Source organism: Theropithecus gelada, chromosome 8, assembly GCF_003255815.1.
Source record: "Theropithecus gelada isolate Dixy chromosome 8, Tgel_1.0, whole genome shotgun sequence".
Taxonomy (NCBI): Eukaryota; Metazoa; Chordata; class Mammalia; order Primates; family Cercopithecidae; genus Theropithecus; species Theropithecus gelada.
In genome coordinates this window covers 108,699,379-108,722,254 of record NC_037676.1, presented here as the reverse complement: position 1 = coordinate 108,722,254, position 22,876 = coordinate 108,699,379, and the positions used below count along the sequence as shown (strand labels likewise).

Below are 22,876 nucleotides of genomic sequence, written 5' to 3'. Positions count from 1 at the left end.
TAGTGAGGTAATGTGTAAAAACTGCTTAAAGATCCTGGCACACAGTAAATGTTAAGTTCGTCCTCCAACTGAATTCTGAGTAGATTCCATCCTCTCCTCCTCCACTTCAAAGGACAAGATTCATAACCCTTTCTAACTATCCCCTCTGCCCTCCACAGTTATTTGGCACTTAACTGTGTGCCTCACACTGCACTAAATGCTGGGATTAATGAGATTGCAGGCACTATTCCCTCCTCCTAAGAACTGAAAAGCAGTACGGAGACAGACATGCCAACATAAGAAAACAGGAGGCACAGGGAAGTGCAGATGCCGGGGGAGCTCATACACAAAAACAGAGGAGAGTGCTGAGGGTGTCTTGCTCTATGGAGCTCATAAAGGGCCTCCCAGCATCTACACAATCTGAGGAGATTTCTCCTTTTGTGGATTCCAGGGCACTCTGACTCTCTCTTGGCTCCTGCTGCCCCCTCCCTCATTCCTTACACACCACCCTCTCCCCCACGTCCATGGCATTTAGGGCATTCTGTGTTGTCTATTTTGCTTACCAGTGTGCTCATTTCAACCAGGCACGCTCTTTCCCAACACATAGGATGGCTGCCTTGAAAGCAGGGCTCTCTGTTTCATTTTTCTTTCTATTCTGAGCAGCATCTTCCATGAGGCCTTCACACAGCAGGGATTGATCAGGGACTAATCAGTGTTCGGTGTTTCACTGAATGATTCCCGTTGTGGGGATATTCATTCAAGAGTGGTCCTATTTCCTAACTGTCCAGCGAAAATCCTCCGTATAGAAAGACATCAGGAGCTTTTACTAATAGTTGCAGAAGCTGGACCGAGATATGTGAATTCCAGCTCCAGTTCCCTGAAGTGAGGAATCAATATCACATAGAACCGTATGCCTTAGGGAGCAATGGTACATGCTTGGCTCCTGTGTGCACAGTTTTCTTTACTACCTCCATGCTTAATTTACAATATTTTTCAGAAGTCCTTATATGTAGTTCTTTGAATTAAGGGTAGTGAAATAAAATGATTATCACAAATATCTGAGTCTACTATTTGGCTTCATTATCTATCTTTAAGTAGGGGCTGTGGTTTTGAAGGATATGTTTCTTATGCACCCTGTCAAACTCAAATGGTTTTATCTAACACAAACAATAATTGGAGTAGTAAAAAATTCCACTCCATTTTCTTCTATTTACCTATTAGTGCTACTCCACTAAGTTAATGTTTTTTATTCTAGCTCTAATTAACAATTCTATTTTTAAAAGAATAATAGAAGTTTAAGTATCTGAAGGATTTCAAATATCAAGTCCAGTGATTTTTCAAACTTCAGGTCATAGCCCATTAATGGACTATGAAATAAATTTAGTGAGTTGAGACTGTATTTAAAAAATGAAATAGAATGTTCCATTCTATTTCATATTCTATAGAATATTCTGTTCTATAAGTAATCAAAATAGATAGTAATAGAAATGCTTTTAAGCAATTTCATCTGCGATATATTGGTATTTGCATGTGTGTATATCAGGCGGTGTTGTAAAATGCGGTAGGCAGAATTCTAAAATGATCACCAAGATCTCCCACCCCTCTGGTGTACACGTCTGCATAACTCCGGGGTCTGGAATTTAGGACGGACTTTATTCCCGCGATTAGGTTGTGTGGACCTTAAGACAGAAAATCTGGGTGATCCTGACTCAATAACATGAATTCTTTAAGAGCAGAGAATATTCTTGGTTGGTTGAGACAGAGAATCCGAATGAAAGAGATCTGATGTGAAGTTCTTTGCTTGAAGGTGGAGGGGGCCACATGACAAGAAAAGCAAGCAGCCCCTAGGAGCTGAGAGTGGTCCCTGGTTGACAGCCAGCAAGGAAATGGGTAGCTCAGCCCTACAACTGCAAGGGACTGAATTCTGCCAACAATAAGAATGAGCTTAGAAGCAATTTTTTCCCCTGGTTGAAACTCCAGATGAAAACACAGCCCAGCTAGTACCTTGACTTTATCCTTGAGACAGCCTGAGCAGAGAACCCAGTCACACCGTGTGGACTGACCTAGAGAACAGGGAGTTCATAAATCGGTGTTATTTTAAACTGCTAACGTTGTGGTAGTTTGTTTCATGGCAATAGAACACTTGTACAGTACTTTCTATGGTCAGCTGTGATAATAAAAAGAGAGTAAGATGAAAAACAACTCTGAAAGACATGATTTGGTTTATCTCTTTCATTGTACACACGTAAAAATTAAGGTCAAATGATGGTAAATAACTTGTGCCAGATTACACAGTTAGTGATGGAAGCAGGGCAGAAGATACTCTTTCCTGAACCACAGTCTGACATGGTGATTACTTTCCTTTTATCTGAAGATTCATTTATTTCACATCAATAGTGACTAGCTTTCCCCTACTTATCCTAAATCAATGGAATTTTATTATACAGCCATCCCTCCATATCTGTAGGCTCTGTATCTATGGACTCCACTAACCACTGATTCAAACTATTCCAGAGCAAAAACAATGAACAGTAACAACACAATATAAAACAATACTGACTACAAATACAGTATAACAACTATTTATATAACTTTTACATTGTATTAGACATTATAAGTAACCTAAAGATGATTTCCAGTATACAGATGGATATGCATAGGTTATATGCATATCCTATGCCATTTTATATCAGGAACTTGGGCATTGCAGATTTCTGGTATCTGTGAGGGTTCTGGAACCAATCCCCTCTACTCCCTGAATACTAAAGAATAACTGTACTTCTAAGAAAATAATTCTAGAAAAGCCACTGCAGCCACTAAAAGACACTTCAATGGCTGCAACATGTTTCTAGTTATTATTTTTTATTTGAAAATCCTTTAAGCCCTAAAATTATTGCTTGAATGTCTGTAGTAACTATAGTATAAAACTTCATTGCTAAATTTAAATGTACTTTACTTGGCCACAAGAGGGCTCCTAGAGTTTTCCAGGAGTGTAAACTCGAAACAGATATTGAAAGGCATCTTTCAATGAATGAGCATATCGGTTTGTAGACGGGTTCGTTGGCAAGGCTTCCTTCAGTGAGATTCTCTGGGACTTGTGGTAAAAATATCACTCCACTATATTATCCATAAAATCTCCTCCAGCTGGCCGGGCGTGGTGGCTCACGCCTGTAATCCCAGCACTTTGGGAGGCCGAGGCGGGCAGATCAAGAGGTCAGGAGATCAAGACCATCTTGGCTAACGCAGTGAAACCCTGTTTCTACTAAAAATACAAAAAAAAAAAAAAATAGCAGGGCGTGATGGCGGGCGCCTGTAGTCCCAGCTACTCAGGAGGCTGAGGAAGGAGAATCGCTTGAAACCGGGAGGGGGAGGTTGCAGTAAGCCGAGATCGCGCCACTGAACTCCAGCCTGGGCGACTGAGGGAGACTCCGTCTCAAACAACGACGACAACAACAACAACAACAACAACAACAGCACTACAGCTTATTGTTGCACAGAGGGGATGGCAACTTTGAGAGTCAGAGAAAGCCTGATTCTGACAGGCCACAAGAGAAGGTAGATTTAATTTGCAGAGCCTGCTATCTACAGCTCATGACCCCATCTTTAAATGATCTATGGCTGTATCCTCATCTATAAAAATAGGGTGTAACACCTACCCGTCTGAGCTGTTGTGAGGGTGAATTGAGGATAGAACCCAGGAGCTTAAATTTCCCCTGGTATATGAAATTATCAAAAAGTGAAAATTTTTATTGTTTATTACTAATACTTTTACTAAGAGACATTGAAGTACATTTGTTTTGTAAAGGGAACTTTCAATACAGGTGATTACATGGTTGCTAGTATGTCAGCCTTGAAGGTAATGTTTCCAGGTCCAAATTACTAAAAGGGTTATATAGAGTATATTTAACAGTTCAGAGGTCTCTTTTAACACAATAGACATGCCACTCACATTGATTATGAAGCAAACTGTTACCAATTCAATAGAGAAGAATTCACAAGTGGTAGTATTATTTAAAATAACTCATTGTTCATCTTTCTGCAATCCACCCCTTTTGAGACTTCTATTTTCTAGACTTAGCCCATTATTCATGGTGGCAAAGTTAGTTAGTATCTCTCCTTTTTTTTTTTTCTAATTTTTAAGGACCATTGAGTTTGTAGGATAAGCTTTATTTGCTGAAGGAAAAAATACTAACCATGTCTTTTTAGCCAATTAGAAAAGCAATAGAAGGCGACACACATGTTGCAGAGGAGAAGAGGATATTGGTAATTGGACAGAGTTATATAGACTTTGTGAGCTTTTCTAGTCAATTGATTTGAAGAACTGTGCTAGCATAAGTTTTAAAAATAGAAATATGTGCTTGTCTACACTTTTATTAATTCTCATTACCTGACTATGGACAATCTCACTGACACCATGCTTGCTGCCTTTCAGAAAATGAGACTTGACCGACTGGAAAAAGGAAGCCTGAGAATGAATATATAAGAAGAGGACATAAAATGGTGGGAAGAGAAAGCATGGTTTTAGCAGCCAAATTCTGAAATAAGGCTAGCCCTACATGGAGGCATTTCTTCAGCTTGAAGGAAGGAATTTAACCCAAAGACATTGGAAAATGACTTGACAAAGTCACACAGGAAATTGGTATAGGAATTAGAACTAGAAATCTGGTCTCCTGATGATCATTTCTAGGAATGGCTACTAAAATATCAAAGAAAAAGATTTAAATAATCTTAAAATAAACATTCTCATATTGGGGTGGTGAGGATGGTTAATTTTGAAGAAAACAGGCCCTCTTTGATGTAACACTGGTTAACCCATTAAGCCACAGTCTCTACTATTACCGCTTTTGGATGTGACCGAATCTCTCCAAATTGAAGTAATAAGCAAGGCCAAAGCAGCCATTCTCTTTTTGGGTGGATTTGTCTCCCCTACTCATCATTTTTTGTCATGTATTAGATGTTTAGTAACTTTTGTCTCAGATAGATTTAAGACACTAAAAGCTGCTATTGTTCATTACAAAGCAAGGCCAAAGACATGCTGGGCTAATATGGTACACAAAAGTTGGTAATTTGATTTGTTTGGACTGATTGCCTACAACTCTCTGATTAAATGTTAAAGTACAAAATTACAGGATATTATTATATCTGGGGGGAAATAATGTAATGCCTGCAAAACCCAAGCCATATCCTATTACTCTTCCCTATGAAGGACCTGGATGCCATTCAGTTTTTCCAAAGTAAAGCAAGGTGAAAGGTCAAAATAGACCCACAATGTAATCTGTCCTCTCTCAGAATGTAATAACTTTACTTTCTTACTGGCTTTGTTAGTTACAGGCTGACATCAACCACAGTCTTAACAACCCGACAGAACAGGTTCAGAGACCTGAGAGCCTGAAGGGAAAATGAAATAAAACAAAAACCAAAAAACAAGAAAGGCACTGGCTGAACAATGACTGAAATGAAAATAGTAGCACACAAAGTTAAAAACTGAAAAACCTAAGAAGGTTTTTCTACACATATGTAGTACATGTGTATGTATATGTATATTTACTTCCCTTAGGTTAGGATATAGAAGGTCCTCAAGCCTGTTTTATTTAACTTTGCTGAAAGTTTTTCAGTAGTTTTCCATCTTTATGTTCAGACCACATAAGAAAATGTCCAAATACACCATCAGAAAGATTTACATGTTTTATAACAAGGAGCCATTGAACTAAACAGACCCAGAAATTCTCAATGCCATTTAGGTAGATTTCATCTATTCACTCGTGTAAAACGTCTGGTGCTCACCAATTGTGTAGAATCTCTTCAGTTCGCTCCTTCTGGAAGGATGCTTCTGAGTATTTGCTGCATTGTTCTGCTCTTCTTCAATGATGGGGGTCTTGGGTGCAGGGGGCTTACTGGCTTGTGGTGTTTGCTTTCCTGCACCAGCCAAAGGGTTGAACCCCGGAGCATTAATATCCACCGACTGGGACTTTTTCTTCAGCCTACAAGTAAAGAAGACCACATGCTGTGAATCCCGATTCTATATACACATATGTTCCATGTGTATCACATTTTTTTCAACAATTGAGTTATATTTAGCCTTGAGATAGAACCACATCTATTCAGAAATGACAGACATTCCCTACAGTATTTTAAGAAAAATTCTACAAATATTTTTGAAACTAGAAGGAAAAATATCTTCTGCCTAATCATTTTGAAAGATTTCATTAAAATATAATGTGATAAAGAACTGTTAATTTTTCTAATAACCAATTAAAATATAGTGTCAAAAATAATGGATTTGACTATAGTATTTAGTTCTGAAAGGAATTTTTTTAATACTACAGTGAAACATTAGTTAAAAATAAATGTTAACTCCAAAAAGAATAATAAAATCATTTTTTAACCAGAGGCTGCCAGGGTTTTTCTGCTTAATCTATAACAGCATCTCAGCTGTAAAAATGATAGAATTCATGTTATTTTACTATGCATTCTCAATAACAATAAATGTGTTGCTCACTTCTACATTTTAGACAGCTGACATAAGGCCTAACACAGAAAGCAAAAAGCTATCCAGGAAATATTTCCCTGCTCATGCATATTTCATTTGGCATAAAAATCATTGTAAATGATGCTGAGTTAACTTCAAACATTTCAAGCTACACAACTAATGGAATTAAACCCTAAGTCCAATTTACTATTGGCCCTTGATACTTCTGGAGGCTAATGTTAAGTGTCATTCTTCAAGTCTTCATTCCCTCTAAACAAGATGGTGGCAATTTTCTTTATTATTTCTGATAACCACACCTGAACCCTTGCAATTTCCTAAAAGTTTCATACTTCTTCGCACCTTCAAATTTTATTTAGGTTTTTCTAGTACATTGGCTTCCCTTTTCTGCCTTACTTGCAGACCCTGTTCATGCTTGTTAGACATAGCTTCAACGTAACATCTGAGAAGCTTCCCATGATGTGGACCTTGGTAGCCTCACACCATTCAGCATGGAGGGTTATTCATACTTAACCCACAATTAGCGTCTATTGAACTGAATTTTCCACAGCAAAAGCTTTGTAAAGGGAATACAATCTATCAATTAGTAAAAGAGTCATTAATGAAAGCAATATTTACTAAAGTTTAGTCATTAAATTATGACCTATATGATTTCTACCTTATCCATATATGACCTATATTATCTTAATATCCATGAAAATAGATTCACGTAACTCAAATTGGCAACAAATATATTTTAAAGTGTTCCACAGCACTAGTCCTGAGGAATACAAATTATAACTACATTGCACTCATACCACACCCACCACAGTGGCTAAAATGTAAAAGACACGATACAAAGTGCAGTGATGAGAAGTGATTGGAATTCTGCTGCCCTGCTGGTGATGGTGCACATTGGTAAGTCCACTTTGGAAAAATGTCTGGCAATACCTAATGAAGTTCAAGGCATGCATTTTTATGTGTTAACCAAAAGATACATTCAAGGATGTTCATCTCGGCGTGATTTGTAATACACAAAAATTGAAAAAAATCTCAAATGTCTATCAACAGTAGCATAGAATTTTATACAGCAATGGAAATGCATGAACTATGACTATTAGCAGCAACATGAATGATTTTCATAAAGATAGTTTTGAGCAAAGAATCCAGAAAGAGTACATGCCCTATGACTCTATGTGTATTAAGTCCAAACACAGTACTATCTATGATATTAAAATGGTAGGCTAAACATTGGGGAGTTATTACATTGATGACAACATGAAGGGGTTTATGGGATTCTGGTAATGTTTTGTTTCCTGATCTGGACATTGGGTACCAGGATGTATTTACTTTGTGAACATTTAACCATCTATGATTTTTGGATTTTTCTGGGTATATGTTATACTTCAATAAAACATTTTCATGAGAAATTGACTTTTACCTTGTGGTAATCGCTTCTTAACTGCAGGGAATATATTTCAAAACTTCCAGTAGATGCTTGAAACCACAGATAGTAACAAGCCCTATACAGTACACACCATGTTTTTTTCAATACATGCATAACTATGATAAAGTTTAATTTATAAATTAGGCACAGTAAGGGATTAACAATAACACAGAACAACTATAACAATATACTGTAATAAAAGTTACATGAATGAGGTCTCTCTCTTTCTCTCTCTTAAAATATCATATCGTACTGTATTGCAGGTAACTGAAACTGCAGAAAACAAAACTGTGGATAAGGAGGTACTACTGTATTCATTTACAATGAAGATTATATATGGTGCCCATGGCTACTTGCCTCAAAAAGGTGACAATAAAAATAGACTGAAGCACTTTTCATTCCAGCCTCCTAAAAACTGACAGAGTAGAGTGACATTTAATGAATAACCCTTTTTTTTTCCCACTGGTAATGACTGTACTCCCTATCCAGCACCCTACTTCTCATGAGCTGAAATGAACAGTTCATTCATTCCTGGAATGGCTACTCACCACCCCATACTGTTCTGGGCACCAGGGATACACAGTGAACAACACAGGCAAAACAACTGCCATCCTGGAGCCCTTATTCTTATGGAGGGAGACAGGTGATAAGTAAACAAGCCAATATATAACAAATTAGGTGGCAAAAAAATGCAGTGGATTTTTAAAATCAAGCACAGTAAAAGACATAGGGAATGAAGGTATGCATTTGTACTGCTATGTATGGGAGAGCCAAGTAGGACTCATGGACCATTGGACTTTTGAGAAGAGATTGAAGGAAGAAGCCATGATCATAACTGAGGGAGCAGTTATGAAGGAGCAGCAGTTCAGGAAATAGACTTGTATGTTATATCAGTGGAGCAGGGAGGCCACGATGGCTGGAACAGAGAAAAAGAGGGGGTGAGAAGCTGGAGATGAAGTCAAACAAGATGGTGCTGGGGGCAGGGGAGTGAGGCCAGATCATATAGAGCTTCAAGATTGTTAAATGAGGCCAAGAGAGGATTTGAGCAAAGGAGTCATCACATGGTAAAAGAACCGCTCTGAGCTGCTTTGTGGAAATTGGGGTGAAAGCTGTATCTCACAGTTAAGCAAGCTGAATGGAATCCTTCAAGGAGTAGTAACCAAAAATCACCTGTGGCATTATATACTTGAGGAAACATGGATTTACACTGTATAGATTTATCTACTTTTTCCTAATGCCTTGTTCTTCCCAATAACACCATTCTTATCTTAGGTGTTTGTAGACTAGAGTTAAAAGCTACAGAAGTACTATATGTACCTAAGAAGGCATTAAGATTAATTTTAAAAAAAAAACAGTTTAAGAAATAAGTTGCATGTATACACAATGGAATACTACTGAACTTGAAAAAATATCCTGTCATTTGCAACATGAATGAACCTGGAACACGTTAAATGAAATAAGCCAGGCACAGAAAGACAAATACCACACGATGAGACTTATATGGAATCTAAAATAGTTCAACTCAGAAGCAGAGTAGAAGGGTATAAGGAGTTTAGATGAGTACAATGTTGATCAAAGGATATAAAATTTTATCAGGAGAAATAAATTCAAGAGATCTACTATACAACATGGGTGACCATAGTAAATACCCATGTATTGTATTTTGAAAATTTCTGAGAATAAGTTTTAAGCATTGTCACAACAAAAAATAAATATGTGAGGTGATGCATATGCTAATTAGATTAAGCCATTGCACAGCATATACATATTTCAAAACATCATTTTGCACACTATAAATGTATATAATTTTTATTTTTCAATTCATAAAAAAGAAGATAAATAAGCCGTAGATCACCAAGGCAACAAGGTTTATTTGGACTAGCATGGCTTTTCAGGAGAGCACACTTATACACACCACGACTTAGACCGCACTCACAGTATTATGTTGAACCCTAGGAAATCACTAATATTCAACCATTTCTGACATACAAAATGTCAATATTCTATAGTTGATCCTATAAATTTTATTTTAAAATTAAATTTGAGTTTCAATATAAAGCAAGTTATTTTGGGGGAAGGCAGTTTCAGAGAAGTAGAGATTTAGAGGAAAGGTGTTAAATTATACAAAAAGCCAGTTGCTCTTTAGTTCTGAGCAATAATTATTATCATTATTAACAATTATTTACATTTTATAAATACGTTTTACTTTCAATTCACATAGCAGATTATTTTATCACCAGAAACTGTTTATATTTTACATTGGCCCATTTTAGAATTGATCTAAAGTCTCATATTGGCTTATAGGATAGCTTGTATTTGATAAAGGGATAGATACTATAATTGATGATGTTCTACCGACACTACAAAATATGTAAGCATCTCATTGCCCTTTTTATATTCTCCTTAGAATGAGCAAAGGACATGGCACTGAACTCCAGACGGCCAGAGACAAACAGAAAATGACACTGTTATTCCCCTTCTTCTTTCTCCCCCTCCTCACCAAACACTCTTCCCAACCAAGATTTGAAGGGCATCACGTTTTTGTTCTAAGTTTAGAACACTGCTAGTAGGTTTTCTGGCTTGCATAAGATGAGACTTCCATTTTCACGTTCTTAGAAAGCAGAACTGTGTGGGTAACTGAATAACTGGCTAACAATTCTAAAATAAGTATTGTGGTTGACAAGGAAACCTGTTAAATGCTACCTTCAATTTCCAAATTTCATGAAAGGGGAAGTCTTGTTAAATTTTTAACAAGGTTCTTAATTAAATGCGTTAAACAAATGTAAATATGGCATAATGGAATATGTAGGTGTGCTGCATGAGATAAAGTACCCTATTTGATAATAAATGAAACATTAAAATGAAGACAAAAATAAGCTCTTAATAGGTACTGAGAGATTCTTTGTTGAATGTGCTTTGTATTCCCAAAGGAAAATGGGTGCTGACGCCTTAGACAAAGACTAGGAAATAAGGAAAAGAAGCCATCTTTCTTGGCATGGCCCCTATAAGCAGATGGTCTGGTTTGTCTTAGCTTTCGCTTTTTCTTGTCCCTCTGCTTTTGAGAGGAAAAGAACTATCCTATTCCTCCGCACATGTATTCCAATGCCTTCCTTCAGCATAGTAACAATGTTGGGTGCTTTTCTGAGACTCACTCTCCTCATCTATAAAATGGGTATAAAATATACCTGAAAGGTTCTAAGAATCAATAAACACCATATGTGAAAGTGCCTAGCATAGCATCTACACAGGAAGCTCTCTATAAATGCAAGTTCCAATCATTTTGTAAGAGTATGTAAGATGCTATAACTGTTTTCTGCACAATTCCCAGGGATGCTGAGGAAATTATATCCACTTCTCAGGCTCCTTTCCTCCTGTACCACTTTCGATAAAACACTGAGCCTGCAGGGACTGCACTACATTTTGAAGGAGGCTTGACTCATTCTGGAGTGTGGGTTTTGAGGCAAGAGTGAAGGATAACAAGAGAACTAACTGAATACGAGTTCCTTATGTGGTATGCAATGTGATATTTCTTTCGTGACAGTCCCCAAATCTTTCAGAAAATAACTAAACCCATCGGATAAATCACCTGTGTGTGTGTGTGTGTATGTATGTGTGTATATATATACGTGTGTATATATACGTGTGTATATATATATGTGTGTATATATATATGTGTGTGTGTGTGTGTATATACATACTCCTCGCATATTTGACCTAAGACAGCAAACTCAGGAGCATAGATGGAGACCAGAGAATCATGAAGAAATAAGGACAAGAAGTGGCAATGCAATTTGAGGAGGGCTCTTGACTTTCCTACTCTATAAAAATAGGGTTCAATACCATTTCAACCAGTTCTCCAAGGAGCAGGAAAGGCCTGGTAGGTTGATAATGAAATCCGAAGTCACAGAAACTAGTGAAAAAAAAAAAAACTGGCAGAAAATATCCAAAACTCATCAATTTTAATGGAATGATTCTTATAGTAATTAGCTATATTTTACTCTTGCATAATTTATTTCTATTTTACTAGAAGCATAGGAAATCTAACACTCATTTTCTAAATCACTTTTTGAGTAGGATAAATGCACTTTTTGGCTTAAATGAATGAACATACATCCCAAAGCCCAGGGCTTAGGGCAACAGTGACTGAATGTGGCTTTACACTGCTCACTGTGGAGGGTTTCTCTCAATATCTGGGTCAATTCTCTATTTCAATAGCTTTCGTTGTGGAGAATCTTTCTTCAAGCTTCTTCACTTTTAACCCTTATAAACCATTATTTATCACTTGTCATACTGTTTTTGTATTATCTTCCCTTTTCCTCTCACATCTGTGGGGTTTTCACTTTCCTACTATCTCCACCCTTCTATCATCATCCCCTCACGTCATAACCAAGGAATGCTTTTCATCTTTCTACATCTATCATGCTCTGCATCTCTTAATAGTTTTGTAATCCTGTCTAAATACTGCATGATACAACTCTATCTTGAGCCTAAACGACATCATGATATGACTGAAATGCATAAGAAAAATATGTTTTTATTTAATTGAGTTCTTCACTGGAATCACCTCTCCCATCAAGTGGAATTCAAATTGTGCCTGGATTATAACTAGTTGGATATGTTCCTGAGTTCTGTAGTTGTCTGGGAAAAAAAAAACAAAAAAACAAAAAAACCAGATCTTCTACTATCCATTTACTATAGTCCTAAGATATTGGTGGTAATAGTAGCAACAGTTGAGAAAACCCACTATAGCATATGGGAATATTCCCTAGGCCTTAGGAATTTAAAGCAGTATAAATTTAGCATATAAAAGTCACATTTCCATATATTCCACTGTGTACCTTGAGAATAACAGAATGGCATTTAAGACTATGGACATGGGGACTGGATTATCTGAACTGATTCCATAATGTGGCATTTACTAACTGTGTGACCTTGGGCAACTGGGCAATTTTCTTAACATTTCCTTGCCTCCATTTTCTCATCTGTAAAATGGGAATATTAACAATATCTGTCATAAAATTGACATGAAGATTAGACTAATATTTGAAAAAGTACTTAGATTTGGCATAAGTATTGTATAAATGTTTGCTTTAAAAAAACAAACATGAACATTCATTGAGCATTTATAATGTATCAGGTACGAGGCCACATGTTATACATGCAATATTTCATTCATTGGTCACAACAAGCTTATGAGGTAGGTAGCATATGTCCTATTGGTAGAGGTAACAACCGAGGCTTAAAGAAAGTAATGGAACAGAAATTAGAAAAGCTGAAATACAACCAGGGCATTCTGAACCAAAGGCTACACTCTGGAATTAGGAGGCAGAGATAAACTTCAGCTCTTACACTTGGGCAAGGACCTGGACTATCTAAGTCTTATCTTTAACAGTGGTATTCATGCTATATCTGCCTGCTGTACCTAAGAAAGCTATTGTAAACATAAAATGTGTTCATTTCTATTACAGCAGTGTATAAAATTCCACAGAAATCTATATGCTAGTAGTAGCTATACACATTATCACTTTGCCCTATTCATTTGTTGTATGTTCACACAAGTGTGTGTGTGTGGTGTGTCTGTGTGTGTGTGAGAGAGAAAGAGTGTGTGTGTGTGGGGGGTGTATGAAGGTATGCGAATGACTGTGCCCCAAAGGCCCAACACTTGTAGTCCTTTCCAGTAATTTCCAGCAAGAAGACCATCTGTGGTTTGCACATCTTGTTACTGTTAGGGAAGCTGTCTCTTTGCTTCCTAAAAGAGCTAATGTAAGAATATTATTTAAAGTAGGAAAGCTGCTGAGAATGCAGGTTTTCCAAGTTGGATACTGTGGCTGCTGCAAAAGTCTCAAGTTACTCAAAAATAAGCTTTGGGGAGCAAATGCATAAAGAATTTTCACATTGCAAAATTAAGGGTTTTTGTTACCCCTCCTATAGAGTCTGACTAGAAATCAGCAGCTAAAAACAAACCATAAAATCAGCAAAACCCAAGCATATTCAGAAACTCAACCACAGAAGAAATGACAGATTGGAGACTTATGCTTCAAAAGAAGAAAACAATTCCTTGGGGGTATAGAATATTCCAATTCTAGCCCACTCAGTAATTGCAGTGGCCATACTATTCTTTGTGCCCTTAAAGAGGAAGATTAAGACAGAAAGTCTCATTAATGTGGAATCGGGAATTACACAATTTACTTTTACAATTGCAAACCAAAGCAAAAATACTTCAACAGAAGTATCCCTTGGGAATTCAAATTGGTGTTGGAACAGTTAATGGGATGCTGAAACTAGATAGTTTGTTATAACAAGATGTATTTCTAACCCTGTATTCATTCTAAGAAATTTAAGGTTTCCTATCTTGGAAATTCATAGAACAGAAAATTTAAGAATTAAGCCGCAGGTGCAAAGACATGCAGAAATGGTTTGCTAGAAATTCTAGCAAAAACAAGAAATTCTCTCATTAAATGCAGTTGAAATTAACACTGTGGAGGGCTAGGCCAGTATAAATAATAATAATTATATAGAAGCATACATAGATTCACTGCTATTATACCTAATTTTATGCTATGAATACTAGAAATTAAACCCCAAACTAATTCTGCCTCTTCAGAGTTTAATAAACCCTAACATAAAAGTTAGCATTTCTTACTGACCTTTAATGAAAAGGACATCTAAATCCTCTAAGTTTGCCAGCTGGTTTATTTATATTTCAATTCTTGCATCAGCTCAGAGAAAGAAGTAATATGAGAGAAGCATTTTCTATTAGAAGTGAAAACCACCAGATCAACTTAATTACTACATTCATGGAAATTCTAGTCTGTTCATCATTTCATTCCTAGCATTTAGCATAGAGCTAGTCATAGAGTAGGCACTTAGGAAATAAATTGTTGAATGAATCAATGGTTTCATTACGGGGGAAAAAACCACAAGAAAGCAAGCAAGTCTACATTTAAAAACCTATGAAAATAAACTAAAAAAAGAGTTGTGATATGTGATAGCAGATATAATGATTAAATTAATGCATCCACATAACAGCCTCCTTCCTATCCCATTTTAAGAATATGTGTTGGGTCCGGGTGCAGTGGCTTACACCTGTAATTCCAGCACTTTGGGAGGCTGAGGCGGGCAGATCACTTGAGGTCAGGAGTTCACGACCAGCATGGCCAACATGGTAAAATCCCATCTCTACTAAAAATATAAAAATTAGCCGGGCGTGGTGATGTGCACCTGTAGTCCCAGCTACTCAGGAAGGAGAATTGCTTGAATCCAGGAGGCGGAGGCTGCGGTGAGCTGAGATCTCGCCACTGCACTCCAGCCTGGGCGACAGAGCAAGACTCTGATTAAAGAAAAAAAATATATATATATATATTTGTTGGAGCTTAGATACAAGAAGGAGTTTCTTCTCCACCATTAATAGTATGATAAATCCAAATAATACCTCAATTTTTTATTCACTAAGTCATTTTATAATTTCTAAATAAACACTCCACAGTTTTGATAAATTGATATCATTATGCAAACATTTTCCATAGTGCCCTGGTGGACAAAACAGGGCAAGGGCTCTAAAATCAAAGATCTAGATTTAAGTCCAGGATCTAGTGCTTTCAACAACCTAGTAATAAGATATTTTAATGTTATTGATTAGAAATATGTAGCATGTGTTCTTGGAGCAATCTTTAAGAATTCTGCATATCACCTTTCTACTATAAAGTTTCAAATACTGAGTTAATAGCAGCAAAATGTGTATGGGTTTTACCCTATGTACTTTCTGATTATGTCACTATATCACAAGCGTTCACTTTGGAATTACACAAATTTCCAATTTCAGTTTTTGCCTTGGAACTTCAAAGTCTTTCAACTGGAAAAGGCTGAAAGTAGGAACATATTATGTAAATCCAAAGATTAGGGCTTGAAGGATTTGGAAGTCAAATTCTTGTAAATATTAAACAGTCTTTTGCAGTAACTTGCAGAGATGAAATTTAATTTCATTACCTTTGATGGAGTGATTTGTAACACGCTATTGCCACATCGATTTCATTCTGTTTATTCATTTTAGGAAGAAGGAATCAGAATAAATAAGACTATTTTAAGACTTTAGGCTTTTATCCAACATTGCTGATTAAAGAAACCTATTTTTAACAAGGCCTATTACAAACTATCTCTATAAAGCATATGGACAAGCTGATTAAAATGTAGTTTTGCTTATGCACAACATAAGGCAACTCCAAACTTAATCAAGATAGCTTCTGCAGGTAATAATAATCTGGGCCAAAGCCCAGTGGTTTATAGTTAAAATGACAATGTAGTCCAACAATCTACCATCTTAAATTTCCCAAAAAGAAGACACAAAAGACAGGAAAAGAAGATATAGAAAATATGTTTCTTAGCTACATTTTAATTCAGGAATTGGATGGAAAACACTCTAGGTAACCCATTGTTTCTTGACTTCTTCAAACTAAATCATCCTATTGATGAATATAAAACATTCTTAAGTCATTATAAACGTTTTAAATAAAAATGACATTTTGTGGTTTTTTTAAAAAATGTACAGTTGCATTACTGATTACAATGTTGATTGAAATGATTTCTTTTGAAAACTGCCCTATCTAAATTTGGATTAGCTACCCTAGACAGGGCATGCCATGTCTTCTTCCTGAGTTTGAGAATCAATGGGTGTATCTGTTCTAGTTTTCTTCTGCTTAGACGATAGTGTCTTCACACATGAAAGCTATGTAGTGCTCCCAATACAACCAAGTTGGATTTCAGACTTTATTCAGAAAAAAAAAATCATAAAATCTTAAAAATTACATTACAGCAATCACTTTTCTTCTTCTCAGCAGCGACTCTATAAACATTATCTTTCCCCATTACTTTAAAACTTTTCTTTCTATTACAGAAGAGGACATGATCCTCTTCTTGCCGAAGCCAATATCTCCACATGTTTTCTAAACCTAATTGCATCCTCTCTTTACACTAAGGGTTTTAATGTTCTAACCACTCTCTTCCCTCTATAAGTCCTGAACTAACTGAGAAATAGATACAGGGGGCAAGGACCCCACCCCAAGCTGGCACTTGGAGAAGCAGTGTCCCAGTGAGATTGCCCCAGGGGCAGCAGGAGTTAAGATGGACATGCCGAGGGTCATCAGGTCCCAAAGGGAGAAGTCAGAGGAGGCTGGGTCATGCAGCCAGAGTCGTTCCTTTTCACAGCCTCAGAAGTCACTCTTCTTCCTTTGGGGAGGCAAGAGTTAGGGAGAATGAAAGAAAAGCCAACATTCTCTTTGAAATCCTTCAGAAAAGAAGAATATTCCTATTTTATGCACAAAGGAAGGGATGCAGGGAAGGGACAAAAACTTCCTCTACACTCTCTTTTCAAGGCTTTACTCCGAGGTGATCTCTCTTATCCCGTTCACTCCCTCCCTGCTCACTTATTCCTACCAGCATTCACCCAGCGCAAACACTTCACATCACTTCAAGTCTGTTTCTCTGTAAAGCCACCCTTCCCTTCCTCTAATTTCTTCTCTCCTTCCCAGCACACAGCTTCATCTCCCATTCCCTGCACAACCCTCTCCAAAATACTGCTTTGTACTCACTGCTTTCACAAAACAACTCAGGTTTCCCTAACTTCATGTAATCAATTTCAGAGGGTACTTTTTGGCTTTTATTTTTCTCAGTCTTTTACTTGCTGGGCGTATTTGTAGAAGAGAATGGCACAAGGGTTAAGACTATGGACTCTGAAGTTAGAATGCCTGGCATTCAACACTTGCCTCTTTATAATGGGATCTTGGGCAAATTACTTAATCTCTCTATAGTTTCCTCATTTGTAAAACGGATCTAATAACAGTACTCAACTCAATAGTCTATTGAACGGATAATATAACACCATGCACATAAAGTATTCAGCATGATAAACACTGGCACATATAAATACTCAACTTTTTTTAACTACTCCTTCTATCTTGGAACATTCTACTTTCATAGATTCCCTGACATAATTCTTTATTCCCTTTTTTCACTGTTCCTTGAATGACCTTCTTTTCTTTTCTTTTTTTAAGAGACAGGCTCTCACTGTGTCTCCTAGACTGGAGGGCAGCTGTTATCATAGCTCATTGCAGCCTCTGAACCCCTAGGCTCAAGGGATCCTCCCACCTCAGCTTCCCAGGGACCTGGGACTACAGGCACACACCAGTGTACCCAACTTTTTTTTGGAAGACACAGGGTCTCACTATGTTGCCCAGCTTGGTCTTGAATTCCTGAGCTCAAGCAATCCTTCCATATCAGCCTCCTAAAGTGTCGGGATTACAGGCATAAACCACCACACCTGACTCAAGTCCTCTTATTCTATTCAACCTCTAAATATTTTGCAATTTTGATTCAATCCCTAAGTATTTTGGAATATCCAGGGGCCTAATCCACTTGGTCCAGTTGGGCCTCCCTCTGCTCTATTTTCACTCTTTCCCTAGATATTGTAGTTTATTCCTTTGGGATTAAATATCTATATCCTGCAAACTCTCTTTTTTTTTTACCTCCAAAGTTTTCCTCAAAACTCTGAACTTAAATATTCAACTAGCTACTTGGCATTATCCATTACACGCAACACATTTTATACTTAACACGTCCAAAACAAATTCTTGCTTTCTAAACTTGACCCTAACTTTCCTCCTTGTCTTCCCAATCTCTGTAAATGGCACCAGCACGCACTCACACAGTCACGCACGACAGAAACCTTGAAGTATACTTGATCCTTTCCTTTGTAACACTTTCCAAGTCTGATTCATCAATAAACTCTCTCTAGTATATCTCCAAATTATATCTTAAGTTTCTTCATTTCCTAGTCATCACTTCTCTGGACTGTTGCCAAAGCCTCCATGTTGTTCCCTCTGGTTAGACCTTGGTCCCCTACTACCTACTCTGCTATAGCAGCCAGAGCAAGCATTTTTAAACCTCAAGCAAATGGGTTGTTCTCCCACTTTAAAGAACTGAATGGCTTCCCCCTGTGGTTGGATGAATTTCTAAGCATCTTTCAATGGTCTGTAGGGCCCTGATATCTCTGTCTTGGACCATTTTTCTTGCCCATGTCCTAGTTGCCTTGATATCCTTCAAGATTCCCAAACATATGAATCTCTTTCTGTCCAGAGGGCCTTCACATATGCTCCTTCCTCTGCTGGAATACTCTTTGAATTGCTGATTACTTCTTATTTTTTAAGTCTCCTCTGAAAGACCATCCCTACAATTTTAAGTAGGTTGTCTCTCATCCTCCTTCCCTACCCCCCACTTCACTCCAGGTTACTCTTTAGCACTGCATTCTGCTCATTTGCTTCTCATGGTGTTTATTATAAAGTCTAACAATAGATTTGTTCACTTTGTCCACTTTGTTCTGTCTCTCTCATTTCATTAGACACTCTGATGGGGAGTGTCTTTTGGAAGACACTTCTAAAAGGAAGTACATTTCTTTTATGCATCTAATATAGTGCTTTGCAATTATATGCATACAAAAACATATACTACAAGAATTAATAAGTGCATGAATCAATCAATTCATGAATAAATGATGCCCTCCTCATAGGCTTCACACCTGTCTTCATACGGAAGACTTATAGGACATGTGGTTATGTGTATTTTCTCCATGTTCTTTCATTCTTAGTTTGGCTCAGTCACAATGTTCCAAATATTTCACAAGAAATTACTGTCACATCTCTCTGGTTAGAAAACCACAGCGTACTTCATAGTTATGTAAAAATAGAGCTGTCTCCTGATCTATGACCTGGACCAATTTTGAAATTCAAAAATTATGATTGAATACACGTTTAAGGAATAGGGTTGGGTGGAAGATTCTTTTAAACATGTGTTGATTTATTGGTATTGTGCTAATGAGCATTTTGCACCTGCATTTTCCAGGCCTCATACTTCTGCAGGTGGTAAATTACATTAGGAGAAAAATCAAATGGAGAGTGAATGTAGAAAAGCAATATATTATACATTAACAAAGCCAGGAAAAAAGGGGAAAAAGTATGTCTCCATATATGTATTTCTAATTGCATGACTGACAGAAATTATGACATAACTACTTAAAGCAGTATATTTTTCAATCCTCATTAGTATATTTAGTCAATCATCATCAAAGAATAATAAAATCGGATGATAAGAAAAAGTATAATCTTTATTTATCTCTAGATTAGAGGGCTTTTACATCCATCAGGCAGCGTAGTTCAACTATTAATATTATAGTGACAGTACTGTAAGATTTCTTGAGCTCATGCTATACATTAAGTAAATGATAAATAATTGTCTTTAATCCATTCACTATAAGCCACTTGAAGTCAGGGATTGTCTTATTCCTATCTGAACCTCCAGTGCCCTGTATTCTGGTACATAGTAACTACCACTTAAAGCTTGACTTCACCTAAGATAAACTTAATAACCTGGAATGTACAAACAGCACAGGAAAGATTACCTTGAAACCCTCTCAGAAACACTTAGCTGCTCTACATCACAAACTTGATATTAGCACTACAGTTTCAAGGGTGCTCCTCTGGACTTCTCTTCACTGTGAGTGTAGTAAAATTAAAACAACAGTGGTCTGGACTAAAAATTCAATTTTGAAGTGAGGCATCTAAACTGAACCTCATAATTCCTTCATGTGTACAAAGCTGAGAATCATTCCTGCAATATTAGCCTAACAAGAGTACAGGTCTTTGTGTTCACCAACATCTGTTGAGTCCCTTCTATGTTCAAAGCACTGTACTAGATTCCAGGGATCTTACTTGCTGGCATCAGCTCTCTGCATTTTGTTAGGTATTTAAAGCTGACTCTCTCTTGTTGGGTGAGATATTTTAGGAGTTCTTTGTCTTCTCACTGGAGAGAGATCTTATCTGCAGTTTGCTCTTTGTGACTGAAAGCAGCTTTTCCCACTGGTCACTCATAGCTCATTCCCAGGGCTCTGACAGTACACCCCCACGTTCTTTCTGCTGGTATTACCTCCCTCCCCCAGGTAGAAGAGATTTAAGATTCTTGCAAGATAGTTCTGGACAAGATCCAAGACTCTTTCAGGCCAGTTCTCTCTTGCATGGCCACATCTTGCCAACAGGAAACATTCTTTGCCCTGCAGGTTTCAGCATACTCACTGGATGGCAGCTCTTGACATCCCCTTGTCAGATCTCCAAGCAGCTGTAGTCTCTCCCCCTTTTCATTTCTCAGATTTCAGTCAAATTCTAAACCATTGCTTCCCCGAAGCTCTTTGGTTTGTTTCAATGAAGACTCTTACCCGTTTGGGATAAGGTAAAAGTATTCCTCACCCCTTCCCCTTAAGGGTTGGGATAAGACAGGACTCCCTGAACATCAACAACAGCCCTCTCTGAAAATCTTTCTCTAATCTCCACACTGTTGTATTGGCTCCACACTGTTGTATTGGGTGGTCAGTCAAGGGTCATGAAATCAGTCCCTGACTACCAGCTTTTCAAGGCTTTATTTGGTGGGCTCACGCCTTACTTTGAAATGAGGGAGTAATAGGTACCTTCTCAGTTACAGCTGAAACACAGAGAATTGTCTAATTTTAACTTCCTGTTATAGATGTAATGTATCTTTACTAATGTTTCTTGCGGTCATTATTGTTCTCTGGCTAAGGAAGGGTTGAAACTGCCAAAGAAGGTGTAAATGGAAGGGAGACATCCTTCCATTTCTAGTTTAAAATTTTTATTTATTTCTATTTATTTAGTTTCTATATATTTGTCGAACGGTTATTGAATACAATGCCCTGTGCTAAATGCTAGAGAGACAGAGATGAAAAGAAAAATGTTGCTATCCTTTGGGGCATAAAAAAGGATGGATTTATAAAATAAAACTATAAAAAGATAAGTAGTTTGGTTGCAAAAGGGTAATCCTTCCCTAATTTTAATTTTGCCTTGCCAGAAGTTCTAATATTCATGTGGATTTGTTTCTGATTACCTTTTACTCAGTTGTACAAAACTGAGTTTAGGTATTTGTGAATGGTGAGCCATTGGTACTGAGAATTACAATAAGAGAAAAGCGAGGCTGGGATTAGAAAAAAGAGGTAAAGGTACAGGAGTGGGATAAAGGGCTGCTTCTTTTCTGCCAAGAAGCACTGAGCTGAAATGAGGTGGTCAAGTTTTCCTCTACAGAAGGTACTTTAAATACAAAGAAAAAGCTTCTACCTATTGCCAACATGTTATTATACAAAACAAAAATATTTGTAGAGCAAAAATTACCAGTGAGTCTAACCTCAGAATAAAGAGCAGATATTTGAGCTGAATAAATTTAGCTAAAAAATAAGAACCCAATGGCATCATCATTCTTGTGATTTTGCTATGGAGAGGTAAAAACCAGGTGGGCATGAACTGTACACAGGCACCTGAGAACCACTAGACCAGAAAGTCTCAAATTCTATAACTGATGAATTTGCTTTTCTGAGAATTTCTTTATTCAAGTCTGCTCCTTTCCTGTCTCTTTCTATATCTTATAGCAGATGAACAGATTTTCACAGAGTGTTTTGAGCCCTGAATTCTGGACTGGCTATATAATTCGTGGTGCCTGGTACAAAATGAAACTGTGAGGCTCCTTGTTAAAAAATTATTAGGAATTCAAGACAGTGTGAAGCCTTGCTAAGCACAGGCCCTGGGAGACTGCATGGGTTGCACATTTATGAAGCTATTGCTGCCTGTAATTCCTGACACAATCCCCCAAGCTGATTTACCAAAGCACAGCTTTTAAAAAATGATGTTTCAGTATCTAAGTATCTTATGAAAAGAAACATTTCTGGAATGAGGTTCCAGCTAGGTGGAATCTTTGCTACTGGTCAGTAAATCATATCCTGCAAGTCACAGCTTAACCCCAAAGTACTATAGATTATGAATTTAAAATATTGCCTTAATCTCCTGGCAGTTAACATTTCTTTAGTCAGTTTATGTTAATCTTTGTATCTGTAGGGTTATTGTTGGAGCTTAAGAATAATATTCTAAGAATATATGATTTGATCA

General features: G+C 37.2%; 1 protein-coding gene across 3 annotated transcripts in view; it reads right to left on the bottom strand.

Annotated features, from left to right (window-relative positions):
- The window catches only part of OXR1 (oxidation resistance 1), a 463,267-nt gene that overhangs the window by 228,845 nt on the left and 211,546 nt on the right, over window positions 1-22,876 (bottom strand). For all 3 annotated transcript variants that reach the window (XM_025393718.1, XM_025393720.1, XM_025393717.1), the window contains one exon: window positions 5,764-5,960. In XM_025393718.1, coding sequence (XP_025249503.1) covers window positions 5,764-5,960 — 197 coding nt within the window. The remainder of the gene's footprint in view (window positions 1-5,763; window positions 5,961-22,876) is intronic.